This window comes from Taudactylus pleione, unplaced genomic scaffold, assembly GCF_031769625.1.
Source record: "Taudactylus pleione unplaced genomic scaffold, aTauple2 ptg000136l, whole genome shotgun sequence".
Lineage (NCBI taxonomy): Eukaryota > Metazoa > Chordata > Amphibia > Anura > Myobatrachidae > Taudactylus > Taudactylus pleione.
The window spans coordinates 4,194,965-4,217,330 of NW_028284538.1; the positions used below are offsets into that span (position 1 = coordinate 4,194,965).

The 22,366-nt window shown below is 46.7% G+C and overlaps 1 protein-coding gene across 2 annotated transcripts in view; it reads left to right on the top strand.

Moving 5' to 3' along the window:
• LOC148522927 (membrane-spanning 4-domains subfamily A member 4A-like) overlaps window positions 1-22,366 on the top strand; it is a 72,148-nt gene that overhangs the window by 44,385 nt on the left and 5,397 nt on the right. For both annotated transcript variants that reach the window (XM_088473518.1, XM_088473519.1), the window contains 2 exons: window positions 9,338-9,505; window positions 18,042-18,164. In XM_088473518.1, coding sequence (XP_088329644.1) covers window positions 9,338-9,505; window positions 18,042-18,164 — 291 coding nt within the window. The remainder of the gene's footprint in view (window positions 1-9,337; window positions 9,506-18,041; window positions 18,165-22,366) is intronic.

A 22,366-nucleotide genomic window follows, 5' to 3' on the forward strand; every position in this document is an offset into this window, starting at 1 on the left:
GAAAAACTAGGCCCCAAACTGTACATAATGCAAAGAAAAAAAGAGGTGCAAGATGGAATTGTCCTTGGGCCCTCCCACCCACCCACCCTTATGTTGTATAAACAGGACATGCACACTTTAACAAATCAATCATTTCAGCGCCAGGGTCTGCCACACAACTGTGGCTGAAATGATTGGTTCGTTTGGGCCCCCACAAAACAAGCTGGCAATTAATGTGTCCCTGCACAAACTGGCTCTACGGAGGCAAGATGTCATCCTCATCCTCCTCATCCACCGATTCCTCACCCTCTTCAGTGTGTACATCCTCATCCTCACAAAGTATTAACTCGTCCCCACTTGAATCCACCACCACAGGTCCCTCTGTACCTTCTGGAGGCTGGTCTCCCTGGAAGAGCTGATAATTCATTTTGATGAACATCATCTTCTCCACATTCTGTGGAAGCAACCTCCTACGCCTTTCGCTGACAAGGTTCCCGGCTGCACTAAACACTCTTTCGGAGTACACACTGGAGGGGGGGCAACTCAGGTAAAATAGAGCCAGTTTGTACAGGGGCCTCCAAATTGCCTCTTTTTCCTGCCAGTACAGGTATGGACTGTCTGACATGCCTACTTGGATGCTGTCACCGATGTAATCCTCCACCATTCTGTCAATGGTGACAGTATCATATGCAGTGACAGTAGACATGTCAGAAATTGTTGCCAGGTCCTTCAGTCCGGACCAGATGTCCAAACTTGGTCCTGCCTGCCCTGCATCACCGCCAGCGGGTTGCTTAGGATACCTAAGTTTTTTCCTGGCAGCCCCAGTTGCGGGAGAAAATGAAGAAGGAGCCGTTGACGTGTCACGTTCCGCTTCAGCTGACAGTGTGTTCACCAGCAGGTCTTTGCACCTCTGCAGGCTTGTGTCGGCCGGAAAGAGAGACACCACATAGGCTTTAAACCTAGGATCGAGCACGGTGGCCAAAATGTAGTGGTCTGATTTCAACAGATTGACCACCCTGGAATCCTGGCAAAGCGAATGAAGGGCTTCATCCACAAGTCCCACATGCCGAGCGGAATCGCTCCGTCTTAGCTCCTCCTTCACTTTCTCCAGCTGCTTCTGCAAAAGCCTGATGAGGGGAATGACCTGACTCAAGCTGGCAGTGTCTGAACTGACTTCACGTGTGGCAAGTTCGAAGGGCTGAAGAACCTTGCACAACACGGAAATCATTCTCCACTGCGCTTGAGTCAGGTGCATACCCCCTCCTTTGCCTATGTCATAGGTGGATGTATAGGCTTGTATGGCCTTTTGCTGCTCCTCCATCCTCTGAAGCATATAGAGGGTTGAGTTCCACCGCGTCACAACCTCTTGCTTCAGGTGATGGCGGGGCAGGTTCAAGAGTGTTTGCTGGCGCTCCAGTCTTCGGCACGCAGTCGCTGAATGGCGAAAGTGGCCAGAAATTTTTCGGGCCACCCAAAGCGTCTCCTGCACGCCCCTGTCGCTTTTCAGAAAATTCTGCACCACCAAGTTTATTGTGTGAGCAAAACATGGGACGTGCTGGAATTTGCCCAGATGTAATGCCCGCACAATATTGGTGGCGTTGTCAGATATCACAAATCCCCAGGAGAGTCTAAGTGGGGTAAGCCACTGGGCGATGATTTCCCTCAGTTTCTCTAAGAGGTTGTCGGCGGTGTGCCTCTTACTGAAACCGGTGATACACAGCGTAGCCTGCCTTGTAACGAGCTGGCGTTTCTGAGATGCTGCTACTGGTGACGCTGCTGCTGTTGCTGCGTAAGGTGATACATCTACCCAGTGGGCTGTCACAGTCATATAGTCCTTAGTCTGCCCTGTTCCACTTGTCCACATGTCCGTGGTTAAGTGGACATTGTGTACAACGGCATTTTTCAGGACACTGAGGACACTTTTTCTGACGTTTCTGTACAGTCTCGGTATCGCCTGCCTAGTGAAGTGGAATCTAGACGGGATTTGGAACCGGGGACACACTACCTCCATCAATTGTCTAAATCCCACTGCACTAATGGCGGATACCGGACGCACGTCTAACACCAACATAGCAGTCAAGGCCTCAGTTATACGTTTTGCTTCAGGATGACTGCTGTCGTACTTCATCCTCCTCGCTAAGGACTGTTGGAGGGTCAATTGTTTAGTAAAAGTAGTGGTGTTCCTACTTCCTCTCTGGGATGATGAACGACTCCCAGCAGCAGCAGCAACAGCAGCAGCGGCAGCAGTAGGCGTAGCAATGCAGGATCCTCCGGAGGAATCCCGGATAGGAGAGTCAGTCATGCCAGTGATATGGCCTGCAGGACTACTTCCGATCCTGACTAAGGAGGAAATTGACGAGGAGGGAGTTGACGGTGTGGTTTGCAGGCGCTTGGATACAACAGGACAACGGGATTTAGGTGTCCCTGGACTGCTTACGGTCTGAGCCAAAGTTTCTGAACTTGACAGTAACTTTTTATGAACGCGCTGCAGGTGCCGTATAAGGGAGGATGTTCCTAGGTGGTTGACGTCCCTACCCCTACTTATTTCACCTTTACATATGGTACATATGGCAAGACAGTTGTTGTCCGGATTTGGATAGAAATATTGCCAGACCAAAGAGGTGGAATGTTTGGTCTTCTGCCCAGGCATGACCGTGATGGGCTTTTTCATCCCACGGACAACAACTGTCTCCCCCGGAGCCTGATTTAAACAAACCACATCACCATCAGAATCCTCCTCGCCAACTTCCTCCTCAGCGCCAGCTACACCAGTATCCTCATCCTGTTGTACTTCAACAGTGACATCTTCAATTTGCATATCAGCAAGTGGACTGTGGGTGCTCCTTTCAGCACTTGCAGGGGGCGTGCAAATGGTGGAAAGAGCCACCTCTTCCCGTCCAGTGCTGGGAAGGTCAGGCATCGCAACCACCACCACACTTGGACTCTCTTTGGGGATTTGTGATATCTTCTTAGAAAGCACAGTTCTTCGCTGTGCTTTTGCCAGCTTAACTCTTTTGATTTTTTTAGTGGGAGGAGTGCTTCCATCGTCATGTGAAGCTGAACCACTAGTCATGAACATACTAGGGATCGACCTTAGCCGTTCCTTGCCACTCCGTGTCGTAAATGGCATATTGGCAAGTTTACGTTTCTCTTCAGCTGATTTAAATGTCTTTTTCAAGGTCATTTTCCTGAACTTTGCCATTTGGGATTGTATGTGCCCTCTACTATGACATTGGGCATCGGCCTTGGCAGACGACGTTGATGGCATGTTATCGTCTATGTCATGACTAGTGGCAGCAGCTTCAGCACTAGGAGGAAGTGGTTCTTGATCTTTCTCTATTTTATTTTTATCGGAGAAAGTTTGGTCCTCCATTTATGTTATATCGATTTGATATATACGTGCGGCTAAACACAGAAAATAAATTTTTTTTTGGTTCGGACTGGAGTGTACTTTGTGGGTTACAGCACCCTTTAACGGTCAAGCCAGCCGGCCCTTTACTTATGACACAGGCGCACTCTTGGCACTACTTTGTTGATGCACGTGCGGCTACTGCGCACACAATTCACAAACACAGAAAATAATTTTTTTTTGGTTTGGACTGGAGTGTACTTTGGGGGTTACAGCACCCTTTAACGGTCAAGCCAGCCGGCCCTTTACTTATGACACAGGCGCACGCTTGGCACTACTTTGTTGATGCACGTGCGGCTACTGCGCACACAATTCACAAACACAGAAAATAATTTTTTTTTAGGTTTGGACTGGAGTGTACTTTCGGGGGTTACAGCACCCTTAACGGTCAAGCCAGCCGGCCCTTTACTTATGACACAGGCGCACGCTTGGCACTACTTTGTTGATGCACGTGCGGCTACTGCGCACACAATTCACAAACACAGAAAATAATTTTTTTTTTGGTTTGGACTGGAGTGTACTTTCGGGGGTTACAGCACCCTTAACGGTCAAGCCAGCCGGCCCTTTACTTATGACACAGGCGCACGCTTGGCACTACTTTGTTGATGCACGTGCGGCTACTGCGCACACAATTCACAAACACAGAAAATAATTTTTTTTTTGGTTTGGACTGGAGTGTACTTTCGGGGGTTACAGCACCCTTAACGGTCAAGCCAGCCGGCCCTTTACTTATGACACAGGCGAACGCTTGACACTACTTTGTTGATGCACGTGCGGCTACTGCGCACACAATTCACAAACACAGAAAATAATTTTTTTTTGGTTTGGACTGGAGTGTACTTTCAGGGGTTACAGCACCCTTTAACGGTCAAGCCAGCCGGCCCTTTACTTATGACACAGGCGCACGCTTGGCACTACTTTGTTGATGCACGTGCGGCTACTGCGCACACAATTCACAAACACAGAAAATAATTTTTTTTTGGTTTGGACTGGAGTGTACTTTCGGGGGTTACAGCACCCTTTAACGGTCAAGCCAGCCGGCCCTTTACTTATGACACAGGGGCACTCTTGGCACTACTTTGTTGATGCACGTGCGGCTACTGCGCACACAATTCACAAACACAGAAAATAATTTTTTTTTAGGTTTGGACTGGAGTGTACTTTCGGGGGTTACAGCACCCTTAACGGTCAAGCCAGCCGGCCCTTTACTTATGACACAGGCGCACGCTTGGCACTACTTTGTTGATGCACGTGCGGCTACTGCGCACACAATTCACAAACACAGAAAATAATTTTTTTTTGGTTTGGACTGGAGTGTACTTTCGGGGGTTACAGCACCCTTTAACGGTCAAGCCAGCCGGCCCTTTACTTATGACACAGGCGCACGCTTGGCACTACTTTGTTGATGCACGTGCGGCTACTGCGCACACAATTCACAAACACAGAAAATAATTTTTTTTTAGGTTTGGACTGGAGTGTACTTTCGGGGGTTACAGCACCCTTAACGGTCAAGCCAGCCGGCCCTTTACTTATGACACAGGCGCACGCTTGGCACTACTTTGTTGATGCACGTGCGGCTACTGCGCACACAATTCACAAACACAGAAAATAATTTTTTTTTTGGTTTGGACTGGAGTGTACTTTCGGGGGTTACAGCACCCTTAACGGTCAAGCCAGCCGGCCCTTTACTTATGACACAGGCGCACGCTTGGCACTACTTTGTTGATGCACGTGCGGCTACTGCGCACACAATTCACAAACACAGAAAATATATTATTTTTTTAGCACTTGGGGGGAGCACCCCTGATGGACAGAGCACCCCCTGGACAACACTACAGCACCCCTTTAGGACTGGGACACTGCACAGGACTTTGGAACTGACTGCACAACACAGTCCAGCCAGCCCCTATGGACTTTGAAGTAGTGGACACAGCCCCTATTAACAACAGCAGCACAGCACAACACAGCCAGCCCCTATGGACTTTGAAGTAGTGGACAACAGCAGCACTACACTACACTACACTACACAGCACTAACTCCCACCCTCCCTCTTCACTGTCCACAGCCGAGTGAGAAAATGGCGCCGACGCGGGTACCTTATATAGGATCCAAAACCCGCGAGACTCGGAAGGCGGGATGATGACGTTTTGCCTCGATGTCAGATCCGAGTCAGGCGGGAAAAGTCGAGCCTGACTCGGATCGGACTCGGATCGGGGGGGCTCGGGGGGGTTCGGATTTCAGAAATCCGAACCCGCTCACCCCTAATACCAACCAATCAGCTTGTAACTGTCATGTTACAGGCTGTGCTAGGTAAATGATAGTTAGAAGCTGATTGGTTGCCATGTGCAACTTCTCCTCTTTATCTCTCTTAAAGACATCTCCCCCTCAGTGGTCTAAGGCCCTGATTCAGAGGCACTCGCTATTTGCAAGCGCACGCTCTGGATCAGGGCATTTTTTATTTTTTTAACCCAGCCTCCAGGCCGCTTGCTAAGTTGTGGGTGACCACCCACAGCTTTAGCGTGCGGCCTGGCGATGGTCGTGACTATCGCGACCATCGGGCTTGCGAGGAGACCCTGTGGTAGGTTCTCAGGTCTCGCAAGCCCGAGTGGACTTCCTGCTCTATGATATCAAAAAGACTAACACACAAGAAAGGGCCCCACCAATGAGAAATCCAGACTGGATCAACACTATGGAAATAAAGTACCAACCAATCAGCTCCTGTCATTTGGTTGATTTACTGTATCAAGGTGTGAGAAGAGTGGAGAAGTGGCCCAGTGGAGCAGTATCCTATAGCAATCAATCAGGCGTACTGTAGCATTTACTACATCCATGATATTAAATGATAGGTAGAAGCTAATTGGTTCTCCTCTGGTCCACTACTGCACCCATTTCACTGTTTGATACATCAACCCTATTATTATTATTTGGAAGTTCCTACTCACTAGGTTAACTAAATTAAGGTGACTCTGGGCCTGATTCAGACCCACTCGCGAGCGGCTGTCCGCTCGCAAGTGGGTCGATGTTATGCACTGAGCATGCGCACGACGGAGGGAGCTCCGTCGTGCGCATGCGCCAGACGCGACGAGCGAAGGAAAGTCCTTCGCTCGTTGTGTCCGATCAAAGGGGGCGTGCTGTCAATGTTGATTGACAGCACGCCCCCTTTGGTGGGCGTGCCTCCCTGACGGGGGCGTTCCCACGGGAACGCCTCCCGTCAGAAGCCGGCCCACTGACATCACTAGTGATGTCAGTGGGAGTGATTTTGGCTCTGCTAGAGCCAAAATCACTCCGGAGCTTGCGGTTGAAAACCTCAACCGCAGGCTCCGGCTCGCAATTTCGATGGTCGCGATGGTCTCGACCATCGCGGCCATCAAAAAGCACGCTCGTATAGCCTGTGGGTGGTGACCCACAGCTATACGAGCGTCCAGGAGGACGCTCCATGAAAATGGAGCCCGGCCCTCATTCAGAGCGTGCGCTCTGCTCAGAGCGTACGGCTCTGAATGAGGGCCTCTGTCTAGTGAGCTAGAGCTTTAAAATTCAGATTCTGGACACAGTTTAAATTTCCATACATAGGGACGCCATTTAAACTCATTAATGCCAACTTGCGTCAGGTGATTCTGCTATTTACTTTGGGGGGCCTACTTTTTCTTTTTGCAGATATGCATTAAACCAGATACAAACATAGTAATTGTCATGTTTACAATCTGGTGATAAGTAGTTTTAATCTGAGCGATATCCCTGTTTATATACAATATAGAATTTAGGAGGAGATGTATGATGCAGCCGTTATTTGTGTGGACCCGCTTTGCCGACGGATCGCGCCCCTGTCATCTCTGTCATCCTGCTTGCTTCCCTACATTATTACATGGTGCACAGCAAGCATTTTATTACTGTGCGTACATGCACAGTTAGCGTTTTGCCCCTTCGAAAAATGACAGGAGCTGATTGGATGGTACTTTGAGGTAGATACATGAAGGGCCGATATGTGTAAAATTGGTAACTGCACCCTATATGAGGTGCAGTGACAGCTTCCCTGCATGTAGTAATGCTCCCCTACCATTATTAGCGCCATTATTCCTTGGGGCGCCAAACTGGTGAGGCAATGTATGATTTATCAATTTCTAAAACTGCTGCTGTCATTGCGGAATCACAGCACTGTCCCTGGCTGCCAGAATATGCAGCCAGTACCGTGCTTACAAAAAAACAATAAACATATATTTTTCAGTAATGGCGCAGGTGCCGTTGGGGATTTCTTACTGGCGCATGCGCAGATTCTCTACAAGCAATACTTACCGACTTTTAGCTCCCTCCTGGAAGGAGGGAGCTGTCAGTCTTTCACAGTGAGGGGCGTATCAGCAGTAAAAGGGGGCTGGGCATGGGCGGGGCCACATTATAGCATCATCGTGACCCCGCCCCTTTTCACAATGCCGCTATTAACAGCAATGTGAAGCAGGGGGCGGGGCCACGATGACATGATTCAGTGCGAATGGTGTTACGGGCCCCCCTGCTGCTGGGGTTTATCGTGGAACCGCTGGGGATGGCGGGGTGACGACGGAGACCGGAGGCTTGCCTGCCTTTCCGGGGGCATGGGAGCAGCACCCGATTTTTGGAAGGCTCCCGGCCGAATCAGGAGGGTAGGCAAATGCTGGTCAGATGCCGAAAGAGGGAGATTACTATTCACCTGACTGGTGAATTAGCACACTACCTCTGCAGCAAACTAAATAATAGTGGGTGATGTGTGGACCTGATTCGTCGCCATAATAGGCGAAGCAGGTCCAGGCAATTACTGTCCGTTACACGCCTCATCACACATTACATCTCCCCCTTTATCTCTATATCTCTCCAAGGTTTCAACAATCTGGAGAAAATGTATGGTTAAGCTAAGGGGGCCATCCCACAGTACTATTTTTAAAAATATTAAAATATCACTAAGAGAATGAAATCATTTATATGTACAGTATGGCATGTAAATGTAAATGGCACTTGGAGTCGCACACATATATACAAGTGTCACATATAGAATTAATCAGCACAGTCTCCTGGTACTTCTTAGTCACATCACATTGCCACTTAGACGCAATTTCAGCACAAAAAGATGCCGGCGCTAAAATGAGGCTCACGTAACCAGGCGCGCCATGAGTGTCTGTTTGACACAACTGCAGCAAAGATGAGTGAGGATACATCTGTATCTCCCTCCCTTATATATACAACTGCATCAGAAATATAAAAGAACTGAGGGCCTGATTCAGACCCGCTCGCGAGCGGGTCGATGGTGCCCTAGTGCGCATGCGCACGACGGAGGCTGCTCCGTCGTGCGCATGCGCGAGACCCAGATAGCGACGGGGAAGCCGTCGCTCCGGGTCTCGCACCAAAGGGGGCGTGCTGTCGATGTTGATTGACAGCACGCCCCCTTTGGTGGGCGTGCCGGGGGCGTGGCTGCCAGACGGAGGCGTTCCCATGAGAACACCTACCGTCTGGGTCCGGCCCAACTGACATCACTAGTGATGTCAGTGGGAGTGATTTTGGCTCTGATAGAGCCAAAATCACTCCAGGGCTTGCGGTCACCGAGACCCTACCGCAGGGTCTCGTCGCAAGCCCGATGGTCGCGATGGTCTTGACCATCGCGACCATCTTTTTGGCTGCTCGCATATGCTGTGGGTGGACACCCACAGCTATGCGAGCGGCCAGGAGGCCGCTCCAAGTTTAGGTAGGAGGGCCCTGATTCAGAGCGAGCGCTCTGGTCAGAGCGTCCGGCTCTGAATCAGGCCCTGAGTACTTGTTGCCAGGGCATCCACTGATGAAGTCCTGCACGATGAAACTGCCGTTATGAACTTATAAATATAGGGGCAAAAATTCTGTAATTAATAATAAATAAGCCCGTTGGAGTTGTGACAAATAATAATGTAATGTATATTTACGTAACACATTGATTTTCCCTTTTTCTTTGTACAGCTAAAAGGATCCCTCTCCTTGAACATCATTAGTGCAATTATCAGCCTTGTTGCCTTCATCCTACACAGCGTTGATCTAGCAATAATTCGCTGTTATTATTACAACTACTATTATTATAACAATAATTATTATGATAATTATGACTACAACAGATGCCAGGGACAACTTGTAAGTTTAAATGTTTATTGACCACAACCTAAGGAATGAAGTAATACTGTGCTCTTTAATCAGGTACTACTGTATTATCCTTCAAAATACTGGTAATCATACAGTAGATTATATTACAGTATGTAGAATGTATATTTAATATCTGGAGGGTGTTTGCATGTGATCAGACATGTTTTATATTATTGATTGCCTACAAGTGGTGGGTGTGATCCGGCGGTCAAAATCCCGATGGGTGAAGATCCCGACAGTGCAGGTAAATATACTAACCCTCCCCCTTCCCCCCCCCCTAACTCTCCCTTAGGGGTGCCTAACCCTAACCTCCCCCACTAGTGCTAACCCTAACCAACCCCCAGGGGTGCCTAAATCTAACCCCCTCCCCGCACCCTAAACCTAACCTCCACTCGGGGGGTGCCTAACCCTAACCTCCACCCGGGGGTGCCTAGCCCTAAACCCCCTTTCCCTAGCCTAACCCTAACCCTCCCAAGGGGGTGCCTAACCCTAAGTCCCCACGGGAGCCCCTAAACCTAACCCTCCACTCCTGCGGCTGTCTGCTCTCGATGCCCGGCTTACCTTCGTTCAGTATGCCGGGCATCAGGATTTCGGTGGGTGGATAATGATAGCCATCAGGATTTCGACGCCTATCATTAGTCCCATGCCGGGATTTGACAGTCGAGAAGCCGGCTGTTGGTATTTCGACCATCAGTGTCCTGACTACATCCCTTGCATATATTTAGAAACATATTAAAATATATACTTTCATTATTTGAGGAAATATAAAGGAAAATAATTAGAATGTTAATGTATGCATCTTCTATAATACATCAAAATGGTCTGGATTTGAGGGAGATTTATCAAAGCTTGGAGAGTGATAAAGTGGAGAGAGATAAAATACCAACCAATCAGCTTCTAGCTGCTTTTCTTTCCCTCACTTATACAGTGCCATCATCTCCTCCCCCTGCCGAAAACAGCACCAAACCTTTGGGTTTGCCCACCCCGCTGCTCATTTAGGTACTATGACAGCTGCTGCAGCAATGATTATAAATGTTGTCCATGTTCTGCTATGTTTTGTACTATGATAGGGCCCATACATCTAGACTGTATCAGGGTAATTCCCCATTCTTCCGGGGTCAGGGGATGGGAAAAAGCCAACATGTTGGACAGTCTTGATTACCTGATTCTGATCACAAAATGATCAGAATCTGTAAGTGGCAGTGACAGAGTGGATCTTAACAGACCCCCTGTCCTCCACTGTTCATATCAAGCTGTCAGTCATTCAGTCATCTCTTAGGCATGCATTACGGTAGGAGAACGATAGCTCAATAACTAACTTGTATTACCAAAATCACTCTTTGTTCTGTACAGACATACTATTTTATAGCACTCTGATTTGCATAGAGACAAAGAAAATCACACTGCACATGTGCCAAAATTTGCTTATCTGCTATTTTAAATATATATATATATTAATATGTATTTAGCATTTTTCAAGCATTACATACATCGTCAGTAGGTAGCAGTATTGTCTAACTTATTAATAAGCGAATGTTAGCATCATTACATTTTCTTTGACACATCATAAAAGATTCCACTTGTATCTCTTCTTCACTGTTCTCAGTAGACGCATTTATCAAAAGTAAATACAATGATTGCTAGGGGTGTGCACCGGCCACTTTTCGTGTTTTGGTTTTGGATCTGGATCTTTCTTCGTGTTTTGGATCTGGATTGGTTTTGCCAAAACCACCCTTCCGTGTTTTGGGTTCTGGGTTTTGTGTTTTGGATCTGTATTTTTTTGAAAAAAAGCATAAAAACAGCTTAAATCACAGAATTTGTGGGTTTTTCTGCTCCTATGCTATTATTAAACTCAATAACCTTCATTTCCACTAATTTCCAGTCTATTCTGAACACCTCACAATATTGTTTTTATGGCCAAAAGATTGCACCAAGGTAGCTGGATGACTATGCTAAGCGACATGAGTGGGCGGCACAAACACGTGACCCATCTAGGAGTGACACTGCAGTGGCAGACAGGATGGCAGTTTGAAAAACTAGGCCCCAAACAGTACATACTGCAAAGAAAAAAAAGAGGTGCAAGATGGAATTGTCCTTGGGCCCTCCCACCCACCCTTATGTTGTATAAATAGGACATGCACACTTTAACAAACCAATCATTTCAGCGCCAGGGTCTGCCACATGACTGTGGCTGAAATGATTGGTTCGTTTGGGCCCCCACAAAACAAGCTGGCAATTAATGTGTCCCTGCACAAACTGGCTCTACGGAGGCAAGATGTCGTCCTCATCCTCCTCATCCACCGATTCCTTGAATAAAACAGGAAAAGGGGATTTAGGTGTCCCTGGACTGCTTACGGTCTTAGCCAAAGTTTCTGAACTTGACAGTAACTTTTTATGAACGCGCTGCAGGTGCCGTATAAGGGAGGATGTTCCTAGGTGGTTAACGTCCCTACCCCTACTTATTTCACCTTTACATATGGTACATATGGCAAGACAGTTGTTGTCCGGATTTGGATAGAAATATTGCCAGACCAAAGAGGTGGAATGTTTGGTCTTTTGCCCAGGCATCACCGTGATGGGCTTTTTCATCCCACGGACAACAACTGTCTCCCCCGGAGCCTGATTTAAACAAACCACATTACCATCAGAATCCTCCTCGCCAACTTCCTCCTCAGTGCCACCTACACCAGTATCCTCATCCTGTTGTACTTCAACAGTGACATCTTCAATTTGCATATCAGCAAGTGGACTGTGGGTGCTCCTTTCAGCACTTGCAGGGGGCGTGCAAATGGTGGAAAGAGCCACCTCTTCCCGTCCAGTGCTGGGAAGGTCAGGCATCGCAACCGCCACCACACTTGGACTCTCCTTGGGGATTTGTGATATCTTCTTAGAACGCACAGTTCTTCGCTGTGCTTTTGCCAGCTTAACTTGTTTGATTTTTTTAGCGGGAGGAGGGCTTCCATCGTCATGTGAAGCTGAACCACTAGTCATGAACATAGGGAAAGACCTTAGCCATTCCTTGCCACTCCGTGTCGTAAATGGCATATTGGCAAGTTTACGTTTCTCTTCAGATGATTTAAATGTTTTTTTCAAGGTCATTTTCCTGAACTTTGTCATTTGGGATTGTATGTGCCCTCTACTATGACATTGGGCATCGACCTTGGCAGACGACGTTGATGGCATGTTATCGTCTATGTCATGACTAGTGGCAGCAGCTTCAGCACTAGGAGGAAGTGGTTCTTGATCTTTCCCTATTTTATTTTTATCGGAGAAAGTTTGGTCCTCCATTTATGTTATATTGATATATATACGTGCGGCTAAGGCGCACACAAACACAGAAAATATTTTTTTATTTTTGCTGGAGAGTAGTGCACTTTGTGGGTTACACCACCCTTTAAGAAATGATCCAGCCGGCTCTTTACTTATGGGACACAGGCGCACGCTTGGCGTTGCTCCTTAGTTGATGCACGTGCAGTCACAGTGCACACAATTCACAAACACAGAAAATATTTTTTTATTTGGTTTGGAGTGCCCTTTGGGGGTTACAGCACCCTTTAACGGACAAGCCAGCCAGCCTTTTACTTATGGGACACAGGCACACCGCTTGGCGCTGCTCCTTCGTTGATGCACGTGCAGCCACAGTGCACACAATTCACAAACACAGAAATTTTTTTTTTATTTTGTTTGGAGTGCCCTTTGGGGGTTACAGCACCCTTTAGCGGTCAATCCAGCCGGCCCTTTATTTATGGGACACAGGCGCACGCTTGGCACTACTTTGTTGATACACGTGCGACTACTGCGCACACAATTCACAAACGCAGAAAATATTTTTTTATTTTGTTTGGAGTGTACTTTGGGGGTTACAGCACCCTTTAACGGACAAGCCAGCCGGCCCTTTACTTATGACTCAGGCGCACGCTTGGCACTACTTTGTTGATGCACGTGCGGCTACTGCGCACACAATTCACAAACACAGAAAAAATATTTTTTTTTTAGCACTTGGGGGGAGCACCCCTGACGGACAGAGTACCCCCTGGACAACACTACAGCACCCCTTTAGGACTGGGACACTGCACAAGACTTTGGAGTGGACACAGCCCCTATGGACAACTGACTGCACAACACAGTCCAGCCAGCCCCTATGGACTTTGAAGTAGTGGACACAGCCCCTATGGACAGCAGCACAGCACAGCACAACACTACACTGCACTACACTACACTACACTACACTACAACACTACACTACACTACACAGCCCAGCCAGCCCTAACTCCCACCCTCCCTTTTCACTGTCCACAGCCGAGTGAGAAAATGGCGCCGATGCGGGTACCTTATATAGGATCCAAAACCCGCGAGACCCGGAAGGCGGGATGATGACGTTTTGCCTCCATTTCAGATCCGAGTCAGGCGGGAAAAGTCGAGCCTGACTCGGATCGGCCTCGGATCGGGGGGGGGGGGGTCGGGGGGGTTCGGATTTCAGAAATCAGAACCCGCTCACCCCTAATGATTGTATATAACCATATATCTCTTCTAGTTTTAATTAGCAATCATGAGTCCATTTTGTATGAACATATTTCTAACTGGAAACCTAAAGCTCTGGGGCCCTCTTTCATTCAGAGACAATGCCTCATACTGTACATACTAGTTTTACTTTTTAGCATTGGAACAACAAAATGGAAGCACGCTTAAACGTGTTTCTTATCTTTTTCAGCAGATTTTTAGCATGTTGAATTTCCCCTATTCCAAGATGGATTGGCAATCATCAATGTCCACCAATTAGCGTTTTTTAACGCTGATTGGCGGATCCGATCGGCGTCGCCAAAATGGGAAAGCGCGTTGCAGGTGTATGTAATTTTTTTCTTGTTTTGTTCATACTGTTTCTGTTAATGTACTCTGTTGGGCGCTAAGGACCCCTTGTAGTGCCATATAAATAAGGATAATAATAATAATTACTGTCATTTTTCTAGGACAGCCTGTAAAATGACAGAAGCTGATTGGTTGATGGTAAGGGGTCTATTTACTAAGCCTTGGATGGGGATAAAGTGAATGGAGATAAAGTACCAGCCAATCAGCTCCTAACTGCCATGTCACAGGCTGTGTTTGAAAAATGACAGTTAGGAGCTGGTTGGCTGGTACTTTATCTCTGTCCACTTTATCCCCATCCAAGGCTTAGTAAATAGACCCCTTTATCTCTCTCCAATGTTAGATACATCTCCACCAGGGTGTTAGTGATGCCAAATAACAGTGCTTTATCCAATGTCTGATATAGTTATGGGGTCAAAAGCAAAGGAGGACTCATTAGCTCTCAGTATGCTTTTCTTCTGATGGTATGCTATATTTGCATGCCATGCAACATACATATGAACTTGACAGAGAGAGAAAGCAGGTTCCACAATACCAGGACATGTACAGGCTAATTGCTTGTGCCAAGTACAGTTTGTAACCAGAATTACCCAACAGTGACTTCCATACCAAAGGCCTGATACTGAGTTGGTTGCATCCTCAAAAATGGATGTATTTTATGATTTTCCACCGGCTGCGCAGGCATCAGAAATGAGGTCTGAGTATGTATCTCACCATGCATCTGCACTAGCAGGTACGGTAGCTCAGAGGGTCTAATGTGAAATGGATGTTTCTGGGGCGGCAACTGGCTGGTATTCAAGCAGATGTAATTAACAGATTCATCTCTTAGGAGTGACATGGAAGTGTTGAGTACATGTAGACTGACCTCCAAGTTCTGTCTCAGCATGCTGATGGAGATGGGATGCCTGTTTCAGACAGATTATTTGTGCCCGGCATGGGGTGGGTGCTAGTAGCGATAATAATAATGCCGGATGCCATTCTTTATTTAGTACAAACCTTCACCCACTATAGTATAGCACTTCAAAAGGAATGGTAATTTATCACACTGTAACATTGTAAACTATCATACAGGGAACCAGTACATTACGTCTACCTGTTTCTTTAGCCAATTCCAAGTTTATCCATCTGACACTCAGGGTGGGATGTGTCAAACCTAAGAATGCAGTCACAAAAAACTGCCATCTTCTGAGGTTTGCTGCAAACCTTATATGCATAAAAGTGGTCCTCAGTGGATATCGGAGGATATCTGATGTGGCCCACCGGCACTACAGTCCTCATAGTAGGCAATGTGGCTGCAATGAGCTGGTATGCAGCAAGCTCCAGAAAGATTCACTTGTTCCCAATTCATATGGCTCCCTATATGTATAAATAGGGAGCGCAGCAGATATCTGCATCAGCCTTGTGGCACAGTAGTCCCCATAGATTTCTAGGATGCTGCGATCTGGTCGCACATATCATGCCCGCTTGCTAATGCATCATTAGATCCATTTTCTTTTTGCAAAAATCCCTGAAGAGGCATCTGAAGAATCACTATCTTTTACTTGTGGTTTTAACCCCCAGAGCATAATCCCGGAAGACTATGCATCCCCAGGACAGCTCTATATCGGAAGATCTGTCCCAGCAAGAAAGTATTCCTGCTGGTTTACAGGCAAATAAGTGGGAGATTATCACATTTTTGGGGATAAATGATCCATCTATACCCCTATGTTATTCTCTTTACCTAGAAAGTAAGTGGAATAAATTTACCATAACAGGGGCTTAGGGAGTGATTCATAGATGTACACATTGCCAATATGTATGCATTTGAGCGATTATTGGTAAACTACTCATTCATATAAATTACACTGCGCAGGTGTAAAGGTAAATTACCATTGTCGCTCGCAGCCACTATTTATCTGCAGTGTGCTTGACAGACTGGAAGCATTTGGGAGAAGTAGTGGGGGGAGTGGTGGCAAAATGCCTGCAATCCCTAATGCAATAAAAATGGCTCTGGCATCATAGTACATGCTGCCATTCTGCACAACCAAAGGGCTACTCGGAAGACCGACTATCGTCTTTGCATACAGATGCCTACATTTGCAAAGGCTAGACGTCTGCGATATTTGCGCATTTTTGCACAGACACGGAAGCATTAGCATACTGTACATCTCTGAATCAGGCCCTTAGACTGCACAAGAGAAATTAGTAGTGAGTCTTCCCATTACTTACACTTGCTTCTGCAGCCACAGTGCGAGTGTCAGACACATCCCTCACATTGTCACTCACACTGTTACTCTTTAGTATTCTGGTCACCACTAGCTGAAATCATTCTCAAAGGTGATGATAGAAATGATTTATAGAGACTGATGCAGATGGGGTAGGTTTTCCATATATCCCTTCCATTTATAGATGCCTGGGTGACACATCCAAAGGCTCTCAGACATTCCATTGCACAATTTTTGTAACCTAACAAAAGCGTAACATAATTATCCATGGGGGCTTCATTGTTTATCTGACCAAAGGGTTTAAGGTGTCTATTTACTAAGCAGTGTTAGGACACAGAGTGAAAAGTGATAAGGTGCCAGGTAAATCAGCTCCCAACTGTCATCTCACAGGCTGTGTTTGAAAAATGACAGTTAGGAGCTGATTGGCTGGCACCTTATCACTTTTCACTCTGTGTCCTAACACTGCTTAGTAAATAAACCCCTGTGTGAGTTTCAGGTTTAACAATGATTATTCCTGTGCTCTATGATGGCAACATTCAGTAAACCAGGGGTCATTGGTAATAACTTGGGGCAGTTTGAGGACAAAAAACACACGCTGAACATCACCACGACCCTCTGGTCCAGTAACTGCCCCCCCCCCGGTTCAATGACCCACCAGCAAAGCACATCAAAGCATCAACAGTGCAACACCCACCTCTGCAACACCATTACCCACGAACCCAAAACCCTACCGGTAGGTAAGTACTTTGGGACATATAACCATTGTGTGGGACACCGCCTGGGTACACTTACCTGACTTTCATCCCCCCAAGCACAACACCAGGGACTCTAAAGACTGTCGACCAAAGGTCCAGCAGGGGAGACATGCCAGTCACTGAACTGCACAGCAAGGAGCCCCCTGAAAGGGTCCAACCCACCTCCCCACCCAGAGTCTCATCCACACCCCACCATCTCCCCCCCACACCATCCTATTCTGACCCCGGAATCAAAATAGGAGTAGCATTGTGACTGCTTCAATAAAAGATTTGGCCCCCTTCAATTTGTCTGGTTTTACATTCACTCGCGCCACCCACCACAATCACCTACCACATTCTCAACACCAAGACATACCACACCCCCATCATCACAGGAAGAACGCACCTTTCTCCTCTCTTTCAAGTTATCCATAACAAGACCCGGTACTCCTGCAAAAAGGTGCAGCACTTCCCACATCCCAGAACTTCCCACACCAACACCATCAATACAACACACCTTTCCGCCTGCCTACACAGAAGAGCGCAGTCCAACAAAATTTAAATCATACTATATAGTGTATACTGTTTGTGATGGCTCAGGACACCACAAGGATTACATGGTGTTTGACTGTAAATTATAACTGTAGCATGAATTACAGCTTGACCAATAAGCATCATTGTTATTTAAATATTTAAATATTATCTGTTTTGGCTTTGTGTTCACAGATCGGTGGATATGTTGTTGAATCTCTTCTCCTTGTGATAAATCTGCTGCTGTTCTCTGTGTCCCTCTCTATCTCCATTTGTGGATGTCGTTCTCTATCACATGTACCACAAACTATTCCCCAGGTAAGAGAAAGATGGATGTTGTTGTACATGGGAATCTGACTTTGCCTGATTCATGTTGTTTAATGCCTGCAGTACCATGTCTCACCACTGTGTTATTTCACTGTACTGCTTGACAGCTACTGCTGCAAAATGTGTTGCTTTAGGTTTTGTCCCCAGCTTAGTAAAGATGTTGAGAGCATGCTGACCACAGCTCCCGATATCCATATATGTCTGTATGATTGAGCACATACACAGACACAGCAATTGGCGATGAACCCAGGCCACATCTCCCAGATCAGTAGGGAAGCGGAGTGGCAGCATTTGTGAGAGAATCACTTTGCACTCTATTCAGCTGCAAGGACCTGCTGTCATGGCGATGCACATAGGCACATTAAGTGACTTTGACATAGAAAAGGATGATTGGCTCCTGTATACAGAATGACTGGAACAGTATTTTGTTGCAAATAATGTTGCTGAAGAGAAACAAGTGCCAGTCCTATTACAGTAAGTGCTATAAGGGGAAAAGCCTATAGTCTTCTCTGCAGTTTAAAACAACCCCTGAGAAACCTGCTGCAAAGTCTTTTACCGATTGTGTTAAGATTTTACAAGTTCATCTGTATCCTAAGCCTCTCCTGATAGCAGAACGGTTCAGATTCTATAAACGGAACCAGGATGATGGGGAGTCAGTGGCTGTATATGTGGCAGAACTAAAAAGACTGTCAGAGCACTGTCAGTTTGGAGAAGGCCTGAACGAAGCTCTGAGAGATAGTCTGGAGTGTGGGATTCCTAATGAGAGTTTTGCGATCTAGATGACATTACTGTGATAGGCTCATCTGATGCAGAATACCTTTAAACCTGAATCTGGTGTTGCAGCAGCTTGAATAATATGAGCTAAGAGCCAGAAGAGACTAGTGTGAGTTTATCATGGCCTCTGTTGCATACTATGGGTACACTATTGATGCCAATGGACTGCACAAATGTCAGGTAAAAATGGAAGCTGTGTTAAAGGCTCCCCGCTAAAAGATATGTATACTAGCTTCACTCCTTCTTGGGGTTCATTAACTAGGAATACATACGAATCCCGACAGCGGCAGGCCGACACGGCTGAAAATCCTGATCGTCCCCAGGTAAGTATGAACTAACCTAACTTAATCCCCCTAACCCTTCTTAGGGGTGCCTAACCCTAACCTTCCCCCAGTGCCTAACTCTAATCTCCCCTCTAAGTTCCTAAACCTAACCCCCCCTTCCCCACCGCCTAAACATAAGTCCCCCGGGGGGGGTGCCTAACCCGAAGTCCCCCCCGGGGGTGCCTAACCCTAACCCTCCCTCCTCCTAGCCTAACTCTAACCTCCCGGGGGGATGTCTAACCCTAAGTAGCCCCTGGGAGCCCTAACCCTCCCCCCCGTGGCTGTCCGCAGCGGCGCCCGGCATCACTTCGATCGGGATGCCGGGCACCAGTCTCCCAGCGATGGTAAAATGACAGGCATCTAGAATTAGATGCCTGTGATTTAACCCTTGCCGGGATAAAGCAGTCGGGAAGCCGGCTGTCGGGATTACGTGCGCCGGCTTCCCGATTGCATACCATTAACTATTACCACAGATTTTTGCCTAACTTAGCAACAGTTCTGCATCCATTACATTAGTTGCTCCAGCAGGGTCAAAAATGGCTATATTCAAAGGACTGTGAGTGTGCTTTTACACAGGCAAAGGACTTGATTATGTCAGACAAAATATTAACGCATTACGACCCCTCGCCTGTGATGCCTCAGCTTACAGCATTGGAGCTGTTATGTCACATACTATGCCAGATGGCCAGGAACGCCCAATCGACTTCGCATCTCGGGACCTATCCAAGGCTGAACGTACCTACAGTATGCACAGATTGACAGGGAAGCCTTAAGCCAGGTTTGGGGGTGTAAAACGGTTAAATCAATATTTATATGGAAAGCAATTCACACTTATAACTGACCAACAACCGCTCTTGTCTATCTTTAACCCTCGGAAGAGTATTCCCGTCACTGCGACGGCAAGGATGCAGCGCTGGGCCCTGTTCTTAGGTGGACATTGCTAGACTATAGAATTTAAGAAGACTGCACAACATGCTAATGAAGATGGTTTGTCTTGATTGCCTTTATAGACAACCCCATTGACACAGAAAACCGAGGAGTCTTGGGATGTTTTCACAATGACGCAAGTGAAATGTCTTCCTAGAACTTCAAATTTGATCAGACATGAGACTGGTCCCCATCTTTGCTGAAGTACTCACAACACAAAAAGGGTGGGTTGCGCCACTGCGCTGGCAGCTGGACCCTTACTTCGGAGGCATGAGTTGACAGTTGATTCCGGCTGCCTCCTCTGGGGGTTGTGGATCATCGTGTCTGTTAAACTGTGAACAACAGTCTTGGAAAAACTACATGAGGGCCACTTAGATGTAGTCAAAATAAAGGCATGGACCAGGAGTTTTGTATGGTGGCCAGGGTTGGATCAGCAGTTGAAGAATCTGGCCAGAGAGTGTTACGGGTGCCAATCTGTCCAAAATATGCCCACACCAGTGCTGTTGCACCCTTGGGAGTGACCATCCATCCCGTGGAAGTGGATTCACATGGACTTTGCTGGTCCATGTTTCTGGTGGTGGTGGATGCCTGTTCCAAATGGCCTGAAATTTTTACAGTCACTTCTCCTGCAGCTGCACACATGGTGGATGTTGAGGAGTCTTATTGCCAGAACAGGGGTACCGTAGCAGTTGGTCAGTGATAATGGGCTTGGTTTACCGCTGAAGAGTTTTGGACCTTCATGAAGAAAAATGGAATTCAGCACATTACCTCTGCACTGTATCACCCGGCTATGAATGGATTGGATGAACATTTCATACAAACTTTAAAGCAAGCTGGCTGTGCCATGTGCACAGGCAAGGGAACATTACAGCACAAGTTTTCCAATTTCTTGTTTGCATACAGGAATGCTGTTCATGCCACAACCAACCAAACCTCAGCTATGTTGTTCCTGGGTAGGGACCTCGGGTCTAGACTGGATTTGATCAAACCAAATATTTGCAGATTAATTCGTGACTGGCAACTGAAGCAGTCTCAAGTTCCCAGGGCACCACAATTCGGGCTTTGTCAGTAGGACAGACTGTGTGCGCACAAAACTACCATGGAGAGCAGAAGTGGGTAATTGCAAAGGTTAGGTAATGTAGAGGACCATTGTGATACATATTGGAATTTGAGCTCCGGTGTACTATGGCACAGAAGCCTGGATCAACTACAGGAGCATGACGGATTACCTGCACTTGATGGAGTAAAATCTACTACAGAAATTTTGGTGTAAGTGCCTGCATCAGGGGATACAGAGATGACTTGTCTGGGGTACAGTGGAAATATTTTGTTACTGGGCATTTTTGGGCTGACAGACTGTCACCAGGTATCAGCTTGTGTTTTTACTGCCAGCAAGTGGTGCATAGATCATATGTAATAATGTTTTCTGAGTATATTATACTGAAAATCACCAACTTAGGGCTTGGAACCTGATAATAAAATTGGAGGGAGAGGTGGGATGTCCTATTCGTTATTAAGTTGTGATATTTCTATCCTTAACTCCCATTCTCTTCCGCTACATTTTAATTCAGCCCTGGTGAAATTACTATTAAAACCTGGTCAGGACCCGCTCCTCCCCTCCTCCTACAGACCCATTTCCCTACTTAATACTCCTTACAAATTGCTCACAAAAATTTTAGCAGATAGAATGAAAGTAATTCTACTATCAATTATTCAGCTAGACCAAACAGGCTTTATCTGGGGCAGAAAATCCATCTCTAATATCCGAAAAGTGTTAGCAGTTCTCTGGTCCCTTGTGGCCTTCCCTTCAGGTGATCCTGCTTTCCTGTTATCTCTAGATGCGGACATTTGATTTGGTGACCTGGGATCACCTGTTCGAGGCGCTTGCTCGTTTTGAGTTTATTGGCAGTTTTATTCGCCTTTTGGGAACATTATATTGTGAACCAACTATCCCAATATTCACCAATAGGTTCCTATCCCCTCCCTTTATCATCCAAAGGGGCACAATTTGCTGCCACATTGGAGCCCTTGGCCATTGCTCTTCGGCAAGCATCAGGTTTTACTGGCATTAAGGTCAGAGAAGTAGAGACCAAAATGGGGTTATTTGCAGATGACATGCTCCATTTTATATCGAATCCTTCAATGTCTATTCCAACCATTTTTAAGGTT